Source organism: Ammospiza caudacuta, chromosome 2 (genome assembly GCF_027887145.1).
Source record: "Ammospiza caudacuta isolate bAmmCau1 chromosome 2, bAmmCau1.pri, whole genome shotgun sequence".
Classification (NCBI taxonomy): Eukaryota; Metazoa; Chordata; class Aves; order Passeriformes; family Passerellidae; genus Ammospiza; species Ammospiza caudacuta.
The window spans coordinates 33,945,750-33,960,010 of NC_080594.1; the positions used below are offsets into that span (position 1 = coordinate 33,945,750).

Below are 14,261 nucleotides of genomic sequence, written 5' to 3' on the forward strand. Positions count from 1 at the left end.
GATACCAGTGTTTAATGTGGGGCAGCCAGCATCAGGTTCTGCTTGGGACCGGTTCTGCCTGGCCCTTCCCCTAGCAACCCTAGGTCTGGCTGCCCACATGCCATGGGCCTCCATCCCAGCACAGTTACTGCACTTTGCACAATACACGAGTATTACATTCCCCAAAAGATGGATGGTTTTGGTGCGGTATCAGATAGCCCTGCTAAGAAGGTACTTCCCCCAGCAGTCGATCTTCAGAAGAATTAGCAGTAATGTGGGAGGGAGGCGTGTGTCCTGGGACAGAAACAAAACTGGTATTTAGGACGAACAGGCTGTGATGCAAACTTCAAATCTAAATATTTGAGCATCAGCACACAGGGGCAAAGCTCACTGAAATGGGTATTTTCCCGCACATTCCTTAGGGAAATTGGGATTTCAGTGATGCATTTTGAGCTTGAGAAAGAAACCCTCTTTCTTATTGCTGTTAACTTTTCCAGCTCTATTAAATAAAGACCTGCTACCCATGATGTTCTCCATTATGTGTTAGAGATTTAATTTTCAGCTACACTTTTATTACTTCTAAATTGGACCAGTAGCTATGTATGTATTTAATCTAATCTTGAAGTTCGGGTTGCTCAGCATTTGCAACAGACTTATGTGTGTTAAGAATAAACAACGAATGAGGACATTTCAGAAGAATGCAGTCCAAAGATTGTCTCTCTGAAATGTGAATATACTTAAAGCCTCCACAAATATGCCAACTTCTCACACTAACAAGTAAATTAATATTTCCAGAGCTAATGCCAGTTTGGGACAGATGGGTGATCAGATTCAATGTGGAGCTTCCTGTGCTTGCAAACAAATGGAAAATAAGCTAGGAAAAAGGAAAATGTACTCAAACTGGACAGAGGTGAGGTTGACATAACTCCTTGCTCCCAGGAGCAAGGATGATCCCGTATTTCCTGGAGGCACGTGCATAAACTCACACGGTGCAGTTACACAAACAGCACCAGTGACCTCAGAGGAGGAGCTGGAGGGAGCTCCAGCAGTGGGGAAAATACATATAAATATGATAAGGTGAATCCTTCTAAGGAGCTGGGCTCAGGCAGTCTGACCACAGACACCAGTCTCTCTGGTGCTGGCACAAGGCTGCAGCCCCGCTCCTGTTGCTGGTACACACACACAGAGGTGTGTGCACGGATGGCCAGGACACTCTTGTGCCCCCAGGAGCCAAACTGGCATGGACTCACCCTCAGAGACAAGAAGACACCAGTGATACTCACCCCTACAGAGAGGGCCTCACCCCTAAGAATAGGATTTAATAGCGAGGTAGGGCAAACCGTGCTAACCAAGTGCAGGTCAGCAAGGAATTTTCATGCAAGTGTACCTTCTTCCCCCATATCTCTCCCTTTCCCCTCTTTGTTTCCTCCCCTAAACATCCTATAGTATGTCTCCTACAATCCCAAAATGCTCTTCCCCTACGTCCTGTAAGGTGTCCGTGCCCCTGTACACCGCATCTCCTCTTTCGCAGTTTGAAAGGTGCTCCAGCTTTGGCTTTGTGATGAATTTCACACCTGGGCTGATGGCTCTCCTGGGCTGCTAGCCCAGGCAGGGTGTCCTTAATCCGGGTCCTCACCTGGCATTGTGTCCCTGTTTTCCTCCTGGTGTATGAAAATGGAACCTTTGAAGTGCTAATGGCTGCTGTGAGGGGCCGGGGAGTAGCTGGGACGGAGTGTTAGCTGGGGCCCTCCTTCTGCCATTGTCCCTCGGTGCTCCCCTGTGGGTGTGAACAGGCGCTCTTGTCACACAGCTGCGGAAGGAGGACTGTGCAGGCATCCCGTGCCCTTACACACTTCTGCTAGCAAATAATATTTTAACATCAACACACAGAATACACATGAGATACTTATCAAATAAATACAACACATAAACATCCCATGAGGGTGTTTTATCCATCACCCTCATAAATGCCATGAAATAAAAGGGTATTTGTGAGGGTGAGTGAAGGAAAGCCTTGACCTGTAAATTTAGTTACGTGTGGCCAGGCAGTGACACCAAATAAACAGCAGAATCGAATTTAAAATGTGATTGTTCCAGTTCCCCAGAATTTGATGACAAAAGTGGTGTCTGGTCTCAAGGTATTTTTCCTAACAATATAAACCAGGGTAAGTAAGTCAGTTTTTTTCCCATTGTCCTTGCCCCCAGCCCTCAGCTGCTGCTTTTTCTGAAGTCAGTCCTTGACAGATTCTTAATTCAGTGAAGACTTTTACTGTTTGGCAGCACTTTTGCTTGATTCAAAGTACAGCTCTTCATTATTCTTCTGGAAGAGTTTGGCAATTGTTTGACCTGAAGGATGGACAGCTAATGTGGAGCACAGTAAATGTGGAGCACAGTAGCGTTTGATTGAATTATAGACTCATTGAATGGTTTGAGTTAGAGAGGACCTTTAAAATGGTAGTGACACTTTCTACTTTTTTCTTAAAGCCACATCCAACCTGGCCTTATGGACTTCCAGGGCTGGGGCATCCCCATTTCTCTGGGAAATCTCTGCCAATACTCTACCACCTTCACAGTAAAAAGAGTTTCTTCCTGTTTTCTAATCTAAACCTGCCCTCTGTCATTTTGAAGCCATTCCTCCATATCCTGTCACTACATGCCCTTGTAAGGAAGGGGCAAGTCTGGGACCACATCCAGCTTCAACTTCGCCTCTGTAGATTCCAGCATCGTATGAAGAGTATATTTTTGGCAACCAGACAAACAAAAAATCCCCGAAACGCAGCTACCCAGAAGTATACTTCATCCACAGCTTTGCGAGGTGGTGGCAGTACCCGCAGACTTAATGCTACTGCCGGTGCTGTTTGCGCGCCTGCCTCTGCACCGTCACTGCCCGCCTTGCTGCTTTATCTTACAGACCGAATAATAAAGACATTTATGTTTACATACAACAAATGATAAATAAAGACGTCGCTTTACGTCACGCAGCCGCCATCGGTGCAAGCCGCCCAAAAAACCCGATTTGTGCCATCCGCGAAAGCTTCGCGCGTGGCATCCGAGGTGTGGCGGCTCCTTGCACGGTCCCTGCGGGGCGATCGCCCCACGGCCGCCGGGCCCGCTCCATCACCGCCCGGCCGCCCCGCACGCAGGTTCCCGTCACGGAGGGGCGTGAGCTCGGGGGGTGCTCCGTGATTGCTGTGTTTTAGCGTGGGGCACCCGCCCCGCCCCTCTGTGTCCCCTCCCACGGCCGGGCCCATAAAGCGGCGGCGGGCGCGGGCGGCGGCGTGCGCGGGGCGGTTCGGGCAGGCTCGGGTGTGGGCGGGCGCAGCCGCCGCCTCTCGCGGGTTCCGTTAGGAGCGGCGGGCGGCCGTTCGCTGGCAGTCGGGCACCGGGAGCCGCCGACGATGGACACCAAGAAGGTAGGCGAGCAGTTCGCGCATCCCTCTCGCCCTCTTTCTCCCCACTGCTGCCGCCGCCGCTCGGCTCCCTGGGCTGCTGGGCGGAGGGATGCGGTCGCGGCCGGCGTTCGCCTGCGGCTCGGCGTGGGCAGGGATGCGGCGGTGGGCTCGGCCGGGCCGCTGCTCGGCCCTTCGGCGGCTCTGTCTCCGGGGGGGATGGGGGATGGAGGATGGGGACCGCACGGTTCGGGAGAGGTTGGCGCAGGTTGCGCGATCGATTTTTGGTTCCGTGCGCGTGGCCTGATGATGCACACGATGCTGTCCGCGTTGTAGGGTATTGGTCACGAGGTTTGCTTAGCTGGCGGCGCCGCACTCGGTTGGTCCCTGGGTTTAGGATGCTAAGCGGGAGATTGATGCTAAAGATTTTTTTTTGAGTGGTGGCAGTATGACTTATAAAGGCATTTTAAAATTTCAAGAAGGTGGCAGAGCGTGTCCTTCCTCTTCTTCTCATATAGAGAGCAGGGGATATTTGTCTGCATCTCCTCGTCTGCAGCGGCGGAGTGAGCTCATGACTGCGTGTATTTGAACGTACTAAAGGAGACAGCACACATACCCGTCTGAATCTGGGGCGGGATGCCGGGGAATTACACGGGAACAGCCAGAATTGGAGAGGGCCGGCGCTCTCATCGCCATATTGATGGGAGATGAGGGCAGTGTGAGAGGATGGGGCAAAGAGAGCGTCTGGTCAAGGTCGTTCAGAGCAGCGGGGAGAGGCCACTCCTGCCGGGCTCAACAAGTTGTGCAGCTCTGGGGTTGGAGGCAGCGAGGGAGGGGAGCTGGTGAGGAGCATCTCCTGCAAACGAATGCTGCCGACGCCTGTGGTCGGAGGGAGGGGTGGTGGTTTGAATTCCGTGCTGGTGCACGGACCTCAGCCTTGAGCCTTCAGATAGAGTGGGTGTAGCTGTACTATTTCTGAGCTCCCTGTTTGCCTTTTGGGAAGCGAGGCACTTACAGCACTAACAAATGATCCATACATTAGATCACGGTCTGGCTCACTGGAGGGGATGGGTCATGCCGTGTGATGTCTAGGTGGTGGGAGGCTGGGCAGAAGATGAATAGCAGGCAGCAGCCAGGAGGAGGAAGCATGAAAGAGGGTAGAACTACTAACCCTGCAGCTCATTTATATGTCATGTAAGTGAGAGGTGCCCACAAAGCAGGGACCCTGTGGTCCCTGCAGCACCCAGAAGGAGACGGCCAGCTGTGGTCACTGCTAGCCATGACAAAGCAGAGTCCTGGAGGGAAGGTGCTCCTGTGTGAGCCATGTGGAGAGCTGGGGTTTGTCTGCAGCTTTGCCATACCTGCTGGATGGAGATGACCTGGCCTGGAGTCCCAAAACTGTTTAGATATTATAATGCGTTTTTTGCAGGCATCGAGTTGCTTTGGAAGAGCTGTGTCCTTGTGGTTCTGTGCCAAATTTCCTTGAGATAAAAATGAGGGGAGCGGTCACAGGGTGCCAGGGAGAATGCCTGGCCTGCCTAGGGTGTGTTCAGGTTTGAGTGCACCTCCGTGCTCATCTGGCCTGTGTCCATTTTGTCGCCACCACTGACCTGGGCAGGAGGACATTTACATGATGTAGGTCGGTGGAGGAAGTTGTGCCTGAGAGTCCTTTCCCCAAATGTTGTTTATTGAGGCAGAACTGGTTGTGTCTGAGGGTTGTGCAGGCCAGAAGCACATACACACTTGGCTTGAAAGATTGGTGGAGGTGGCACAAGCACTGTATAACAGAAGGTTATTGTCCAAAACTTTGGGCAGTTCTGACAGCTGCTGCTCCTGGAGCTGAGCTAGAAAGTGAGAGACTGGAGGAGCTGTGACAGTGGGCCCCACCTAGTAGTTTACTCTGCCAGGTTTAAGTACAATAATTGGAAAGTCTTGGAAAAGGAACTGTTAATATTTTTGGAAAAGCTTCCAAACCTCCTGAGATGGGAAGGAACACAATCTTTCTGAATTGTGCCAACTCAGGCAGTGGCTGCCTAAGTGCCAACTCCTGAGTCACCTGCTCCCCCACACCTCCCTCACTCGGAGCTGGCTTAAATGCCACAAGCTTTAAAAATGAATAAAATGTCAGATGCTTTTTGCTGACACTTCAATTTCTCTGTAGGACTTCTGAGATTGGTCCCTAAACTTTCCCTATGGGTCTAAGGGCTCAGCAGTCTTTAATTTACTAGAGATTCAGGTACACTGAAACTTCAGGGAGTGTACTTCATGTAAGATACCAACTATTGCCACAGCTTAAAGAAAAATAGGGAGCTCGGTAGCAACTGTTGCCACCTCTTGATGCAGCCGCTGTGCCAGTGCCCTGGGGCAGGGATGGGAAGCCCTAGCCTGGGAAAAACAAGCCTGTTGCCGAAGAGAGTGCGTGTTGTAACTGTTGTGAGTGACTGCCAGTGTAGCTCGTGGCCAGATCCGAGACTCAATTTATGGGAACTTGTCAGCTGGCTCAGGGAAGAGTTAGACCTTTCTTTCATGACATGCCAGAGATCAGCAAAAGCTGCTGTAAAGCAGATCAACCCAAAATAACAGCCACTAATGCAGGCAGTGTATTTGTTACTGATGAGCTGAGAATAGTTGCTGAAGGTCAGGAGATAACAAAGGGGAGGCCCTGACAAACCCTCCTACTTGTAGCCTCAGAACTTTTCATGCTGTACAGTTGCATCTCCCTTTCTAGGGAGGGGGATCCGAGGGATGCAACTGGTACTCGCCCTCGCTGGATAAAAGCCCATTCCCTGCCCTCAGAGCACTTGCACGGAGCACCTCTGAGCTGCAGCTGCTCTTTATGCTGAAGAGAAGCTCAAGTTGTGTAGAAAGCCAAATTAACTAAATAATTGTTCCCTCTCTTGCCACAGAAACTCACAGCCCCTCTCATCTATGCGGTTTCCATTGCTGCCATCGGATCCCTCCAATTTGGATACAACACCGGTGTCATCAATGCCCCTGAGAAGGTGAGAGGAAGGTGGAGGTGGATGGGTGAGTTGCTGATGGGACCACAGTGGTGTAGAAAGGAGAGGGACTGTCTCCCAAGTAATTTGGTTTTGGTTTATGAAGTCAGTAAGGTATTAAAACCCCTGTTCAAATACAATATTGAACAGGAAGAACAAAGTTTTGGGGAGGGCGGAGAGCAAACAGAGGGGTTAATTCTCTTAATTAGAGGCACAGGAAGGGCAGGAGGGTTCCATCTGCCATACGTGGTGTGTGGAGGAATGTGAGCTGCCTCAGTTTTGAGTCAGAATAAACCAACCACGGCAGAAGGAATGTAGAGAGCAGTGTGCAGAAAACAGTTAAAGGTTGGTAGGAATTACAGCTGCCCTAATTTAGTTTATTTCAAGTTTATTTTACTTGTTTATTCATTCCTTGTGTTAAGTATAGATTCAGTGCTTGTAAAAGGGTTGTGACTTGGACATTTGACCAAATCATCCCATGACTGTAGGCTAAGAGGTGAAGAAAATGAGAGATGTGCTTTTCGTGTAACTTTAAGATGGTTCCTCTGTCAAGAACTGAGTCACGAATACCACATCCACCCTCTCTCCGGGAAGAGATGTTCACCACGGGATGGGGGATGGGGTCAGTCCTCCCTAGTTAATGTCCTGCTGCCATCTGCTGGGGGCACACACTCCATCCCCCCCGCCCATGCCAGAATTTACCTCACCAGCTAGGAGGATGCCTGGGAAATCAGCAACGTGGCCCTGTCACATTCCCTCTGAGACAGCATTATGTAAGAAATAAACAATTTTTCAGGCTTACTTCAGTGAAGCCTTGTGTGTCTCCAGCGAATTCTATACCAGAAATCCCATCCCTGCTGTTGATGTTTTGGTATTGCTGGAAATGTTCCCATCCACTCACTGGTCCTGTTTTCTTGTTCCCTTTCATTCCCAACTCCCAAGAACTACCAGTGACTCATCTGAAATATTCAGAAGATAAGCCTGTTCTCATTAATAAACACTGCTGTCCTGCGGCTACCCTGCCTGCCCCTCCACTCAGTGAAGCACTGTCCCTCATCATACTGAGCTACTTCTGTGCCCTTGTCTTTCCCTTGTATCACTTGTTGCTGCCTTTCTGGGTCTCTCTCATGGTAGCAGGAAGCAGAAGGAAGGCAGTCTCCCCTCTCCCATGTGTAAAATGCCCCCCTCTGGATTGTAATTCTTGCTACCTGACTCCTCTTGCAGATCATCCGGGGCTTTTTCAACAGAACCCTGTCAGAAAGGAGCGGGTCGGCGGCCTCCCAAGAACTACTCACCTCCCTGTGGTCACTTTCTGTGGCCATCTTCTCAGTAGGAGGAATGATTGGCTCATTCTCAGTCAGTCTCTTTGTAAACAGATTTGGCAGGTAAGCTGGGAAGCGGGGGATGCAAGCGTTTGGAGAACTTTTCCCTTTACAAAGGAGTGGTGGGAGGAAGAGGGCTGAGGTGGGGAGAGATGTGTGGGGAGAAGGCAAGAATGTGTGGGCTGCAAAAAGGATTGCAGGCCAAGGCAGGATCTGAATGAGAATTACTCCATTCTGTTCCCACCCCTGAGATGGGCAATCATGGGCGGGTTTACATTTACCCCTCTCCTGATGATTTTCCCGCTGTATTGCCAGTTTAAGATCAATCTTGACATCTTTACCCTGGCAGGAGGAACTCCATGCTGCTTGTCAATGTCTTGGCCTTTGCTGGTGGCCTTCTCATGGCCTTCTCTAAGGCAGCAGGATCGGTGGAGATGTTCATCATTGGCCGCTTTGTCATCGGCACCTTCTGTGGCCTGTGCACCGGCTTTGTGCCCATGTACATCAGCGAAGTGTCGCCCACCAGTCTCCGTGGAGCCTTCGGCACCCTCAACCAGCTGGGCATTGTTGTGGGCATCCTGGTGGCTCAGGTAGGCCTGGCACAACCTGATCCTGCCCTCACGTGGGGTGAGGAGGGCTTTACTTGCCATCAGGGGCAGAGTGTGGATCCTGTCGTACTGGGGTGGGGGTGAGGAATTGAAGTGTTTGAAGTCACTCTTATTTCTCTTCTGTCCTTGGTGTAGATCTTTGGACTGGAGGCGATCATGGGCACTGAAGGTCTTTGGCCAATGCTTTTGGGCTTCACAATCCTCCCAGCAATCATTCAGTGTATTGGTCTTCTGTTCTGCCCTGAAAGCCCCCGCTTCCTATTGATCAACAAGATGGAGGAGGAGAAAGCCCAAGCAGGTAAGAACTCATCTCAAAGGGGCAGGGCAGTGTTCTGGCTCCCAGCCTGCACTGAGCTTGAGTGGGAGGCCAGGACTGATCCTGGTGCCTGCGGTGAATTAGGGTGTGACTGCCGGAGGGCATCAGGCCTGGCCTACCTTCCCATCCTTTAGGTTGCACCAGTGCCAGGAAGCATGAAAAACCTGGCATCCCAACAGAGGCTGCAGGTGGGATCAAGATGTGAGGAGTGGCACCTAGCCTGGTGGGATGTAGCAGGACCAGCTGCTGCTGCCACTCTCCCAACTCCTCCTGAAAGGCAGGAAGTAGGCTGGCATTTAACAGGAGCTTGGAGGGCTGGGGTCAGCTCTGGCAAGAGTCTGAACAGAAATTCAGGATCAAACATAAGCTTGAAGATCAATAAACATGAGCAGGACCTGGGCCTGGTTTCTGTGCTGTTCACAGCACCCTGACCTCTGGGTTGAAAAGAAGAGCAAGGCTGGCAGCAGAAGCTTGGCCTTTCCCATGCAGCAGGCCTCAACACCAGCTGGGGGTGTTGAGTCTTCCTCCCGTGCCCTCCCTGCAGCAGCAGGATGGGACACACACCTGCCCTGGCTGGTAGGTGTGTATCTCATGCCTGGTGTCTTTGGATTCTTCCCTCCAGTTCTCCAGAAGCTCCGTGGCGATCGAGATGTATCTCAAGACATTGAGGAGATGAAAGAAGAAAGTGCTAAAATGTCCCAGGAAAAGAAAGTAACTGTGCCTGAGCTCTTCCGTTCTCCAAACTACCGTCAAGCCATTATCATTGCCATCATGCTGCAGCTCTCCCAGCAGCTCTCAGGCATCAATGCTGTGAGTTACCTTGCTGTCCCATCTTCTGGGCCTCCCTTATCTCTGGCTAAACTTGCACTTGCTACTGGTGTGGAGAGAACTCCAAGTCCCAAAACATCTTTTTGCCTTGAATGGAGGTCACTGTTTTGTCATTTGGCAAAGATGCTGAGATGGAAAGTGGATATTGTGACTTTCACTTTGCCCACGTGCACCCTGGTGAGGCACTGCAGCCTTGCACCAAGTGAATGAACCTTGACTGGAAGCATGCTGTTTTATAGTGTGGAGTGCTGCTTAGAAACTTCCTGATGGGAGTGCAAGGTGGTAGGCAGAGGATGAGGGACATGCTCTCAAACATGGAATTGTGACACTGTCCAACTTTCTCTTCTCTTGCAAGGTATTCTACTATTCCACGGGGATTTTTGAACGAGCTGGTATCACACAGCCTGTCTATGCCACCATTGGAGCCGGTGTGGTGAACACAGTCTTCACTGTGGTGTCGGTGAGTGGGACAGGGCTGTGTCTGCCTGGGTGTGTCCCTGGCTGGTGGCACTACAGACAAGGAGCCAGGTGGTGGCAAAGCACTGGGCTGTGCACTGACCTGTGGGAGCAAAGACCAGCATGCATCAAAGGCGTGGTGGGAGGAGAGATGGGCAGAAAGAGATGTTGTTATCTTAGATGAAAGAATGTAGAAAAGGAGTGCACGTGGGGAAAAGAGTGATGAGAGGGAGCAGCAGCAAGAATCAGAGTGGAAGAACTTGTGCTGACAATGGAGCAGCCTGGTGATGGGCACTGAGATCATCATGGTCTCTGAGGTTTATTGGCAGATAAGGAGAAGATGCAGGAGATACTGAGTGAGGAGGTTGGCCCTGCTTTTCTGCCAAAGTAATGGACATTTTTTCCTTCTGCCTTCTCCTTTCCAGCTGTTCCTGGTGGAGCGTGCTGGCCGCCGGACCCTCCATTTAGCTGGTTTGGGTGGCATGGCTGTGTGTGCTGCTGTTATGACTGTGGCTTTGGCTCTGAAGGTGAGTGATGGGTGTTATTGTCCAGGCTGACCCCAGCAGGAACCTATAAGAAAACACATCTGCTTTTCTCTGCAATATTGCCCTGTAGGCAGGTAGAGCCAAGTGTGCAATGGAAAGAGCAATTTTATAACTCTGGGAACTGCTACAGTGTTTGCAGTGCAGCTGAGAAAGTTGTGATGCTAGAGATGAGGTTGTGCTGATCATACTTTGCTCCCTTGCAGGACGTCGTGGACTGGATCAGATATATCAGCATTGTTGCCACTTTTGGCTTTGTGGCTCTTTTTGAGATTGGCCCTGGCCCTATCCCGTGGTTCATTGTGGCAGAACTCTTCAGCCAGGGCCCACGACCTGCAGCTGTGGCAGTGGCTGGTTGTTCCAACTGGACCTCCAATTTCTTGGTGGGAATGCTCTTCCCCTACGCCGAGGTAAGTCCTGTTTTATGAAGCAGTGTGAAAGCACTGCACCATTGGAAGAGGTGTCCAGAAAAGCAGTAGAATGTGTCATTGAAGAGTTTGGCACGTGACTATATATGACCTTTAATAGCTTAGCCTCTCCTAGAAACTGTCCCTGCTTTGGGAAAAGGGCTGGTGAGTCTTCCAGAGGTCTCTGAGTCAGTGTTATGATTGTTACTGGAGGCTGTTGTTCACCTTATATTCTGCTGTTTTAACTGGTTGCAGCTTACAAATATTTGCAGGAGCCATCTTAGCACATCATTGCTTTTGCTTTAAATGCATCAATTTTGGTCACCCTCAGGAAGATTAAAGACTTCTAGAAGCCCATAGGAATGTGATTTCAACTTTTAAAATGCTGTGGTGAGAAAAAAGTCAGTAAGGGCACTGTTGGAGAAAGGTGTTGGAATTTTAACCTCTCAACAACAAATGACCTTACATGTAATATGAAAAAAAATCTTGTGTGTGTTCTCCCTGCAGAAACTATGTGGCTCCTATGTCTTCCTCATCTTCCTTGTTTTCCTGGTCATCTTCTTTGTCTTCACCTTCTTCAAAGTGCCAGAGACCAAGGGCAGGACTTTTGAAGAGATCTCCAGAGTCTTTGAAGGACGAGGAACCGGCTCACCCCAGAAGATGGAGATGAACAAAGCTGCCTAAGAGCCACGATGATGCACCCATTCTTTAACTCTTTCATGCTTAAAGAGTCATTAAAGGAATGAGCAAAGAAAACCATGAGAACTGGGACGTTTTTCCCCTCCTCAATTGCTGCTATATTCTTCTTTTCACCCACATGCTTGCCCATTCTGCCAGGCTTGCCAGCATTAAGCAATTCTGATATGGGTGATCTGCCATACTGGAAAGCACCTGGCACTTGCAAAAATAATCTCATCTTTCCTGCCACAAACATCAGGAGAACAGAGAAGAGCTGGCAATATTTTTACTTTTCTCACATAAAATTGCCATTTGGGGTTAACATACTTATGCACACAGTGACCTTTATGTATTTGACCCTATATACTATTTTTGTAGTGAGTTGAAGTGACCCGCTAAACAAGTCCCCAGCCCTTTTGAGTCTACTCTGTGTGTGTGTATGGTGTTACACTGGAATTTAGCAAGCTTACCAAAAAGCCATCGTGCTTTTTCCTATCCAGTGTGCACTCTTTTTAGCCTCAGGAAAAAGGGGACCAAGTCACATGCATATTTTTTCCTGCTCTTTTATTTTTTGTATAGACAGACTGAAAGCATACTTTACTTCAGTTTATTTATTTGTATGTCACTTTGTAAATATTTATTTTTTTAATGGTGTACAAAAATGTACAGATAAAGAAATTGGAGAGGTTTAAGAGAAATAGCTATTCTAACAAAAGATGCTGTAGACTTGAGGTGCAATAAGACTGTAAAGGGGAAATGTACTAAAAGGAGATTGAGCATTTTAGGTGGTATGTACAGCAGAGCCAATTATGCACATCACCTTGAAGTTATTTGTGCCCTCTGGAAAGAAATTTGAGGAGTTCTGTACTTGTGAGAAGAGGTATGTTTCTGCACTAAAATCTCTGTTATTAGGGATTTTTGGTGGCTGTTTTAAATAATTGTTCTCAAGTGTTGATGAGAGTGTGATATTGCATCTTAAAATGGGTTTTGTTGGATTATGTTTTCAGACATGGTTTTAAGCATTCTATGGATGACCGAGGGTGGTGATTGCAAACCAGAAGGTAGTTTTTCCTGCCTTCTCTTAATTTTATTTCTTTTTGGCTTCTCTGTTATAGTCTAGTACATCATAAGTTCTGAAACTTGCAGATTGTCATTTAAAGGAGCGCAAGGGTAAAGATTATTTTTCATAGCTGTATTTTCTTAGCAGTTGTTCCTATAAATATTACAGAGGGTCATGTAGCATGACCCTCCTGGACACAGGCATGGTCAGTTGTGGTACATGTTAGTTCATGAGAGTAGAGATGCAGGACTAGACACCAGAGCTACTGGAATTTGCTGGTTTAGCAGTGCGAAAGGTCTGTAGTGCTCAGTCCCCTGCTTGGTTGAAGGCCAGGTGTTTTTTGCCCCATATATCCTCTCTGGAAGGTCTGCATGATGTTGTGGTGCTCACCAGTGTGCTTTGTAGATGTGTACAGCTCTGTTATAGTGCCTCTGTTCTAAGAGATGTGGCAGGCAGTAATTGTTCATCAGTAAACGTTGGTCTCCTTGCTTGTCATTCCATGGGCAATTGAGTTTGTGTTCCCCAACCTTGCTGCCAAGCTAGCTCAGGCAGGCAAAAAGTAGTGCCTAGGGTACACTTGCAGTCAAGGAGGGGCAGCTTTAATCCCTGCAGCATTCTGTGACAGGCTCCAGGCCCGTACCTGTCCAGACCTGCACAAAATATCTAAAGGTAGCACAGAGGTAGGTCCAGTTTACACTCCTGCTCTTCTGAGATCAAGCTGCAGTTTTTGAATGTGGTCAGACTTGGGTCGACCTGCAGGAATTCATCACTGGATATCCTAGAAAAGAATTAGGCCCACAGGTTCTGAGGTGGTAAAAGGAAGAAAGGTTGGAATGACAGCAAGACTTTTGCAGCATGGATAGTCCAAGCTTTCTTGCCAACATAGTGCTTCAGAGCAGGTTAGAGACATTCCCATTGATGTATATTCTGGGGGGTCTGTCTGACATTTTTAGTAACTAGTGATGACATTTCTACCTTCCCTAATGAGAAACAGTTGCAAAGATCAGTTAAATTTGCTGCTGTTAAATGCTTCCTGTGAATTAATTTGAAATGCCCCAGCTTTGCACAATGTAATCATATTACATCCAGTTTTCCCAAGCTTTTTATTGAGACTTACATTCCAGATATTTATTCACAGAAGTATTACATAAGATGTCTCTCCCAGTTTTGATATTTGGCTCAGTTACGTAGATTTCTGTGCCCTTCCTTTGGCCCTCCAGCACATCCAGACATGATATTTCTGTATGGGTCTCTGTATGTTAGGAAATTCCCCACACAGCTGTGCATAAGAGCATTCCATACTTTGCATCAGATGTGTGTTGGCTTGGACCGAAATGTGTAGGCCTATTTTTCTTAATTTCTTTTTCTGTAATGGCATTGTGAATATTTCTGATGGATTTTATATGCTTATTAATGTGGTTGTTTCCTGGTTTTGAAATAAAAAATATGAAATAAATACCTGATTTGGATTTTACCTTTATCCTGTAGGTCTTCTCTTATTCTTTTATCAAAGCCTGGGACTGCATCCTGAAATATCACCAGCATCTACGCTGCAACCTTTCTGGGTCGCTAGGCACTCTGGAGTTACTGTTTTATCACTGGAAGTGATAATTTCTCTCAGCTTCTATGCAAATCACCTATAATTCCCCTACTACCATTTCTTAGCAATTTTTAAAC

General features: G+C 48.5%; 1 protein-coding gene across 1 annotated transcript; it reads left to right on the forward strand.

Moving 5' to 3' along the window:
• The first annotated feature begins 3,271 nt into the window (after positions 1-3,271).
• Positions 3,272-14,041, forward strand: LOC131554913 (solute carrier family 2, facilitated glucose transporter member 3). Its single transcript, XM_058800514.1, has 10 exons — positions 3,272-3,392; positions 6,275-6,370; positions 7,592-7,752; positions 8,039-8,279; positions 8,433-8,595; positions 9,236-9,423; positions 9,797-9,901; positions 10,323-10,424; positions 10,646-10,849; positions 11,354-14,041. The coding sequence occupies exons 1-10, from the start codon at positions 3,378-3,380 to the stop codon at positions 11,528-11,530; spliced, it is 1,452 nt and encodes a 483-aa protein (XP_058656497.1). The 5' UTR covers positions 3,272-3,377; the 3' UTR covers positions 11,531-14,041.
• Positions 14,042-14,261: the final 220 nt, after the last annotated feature.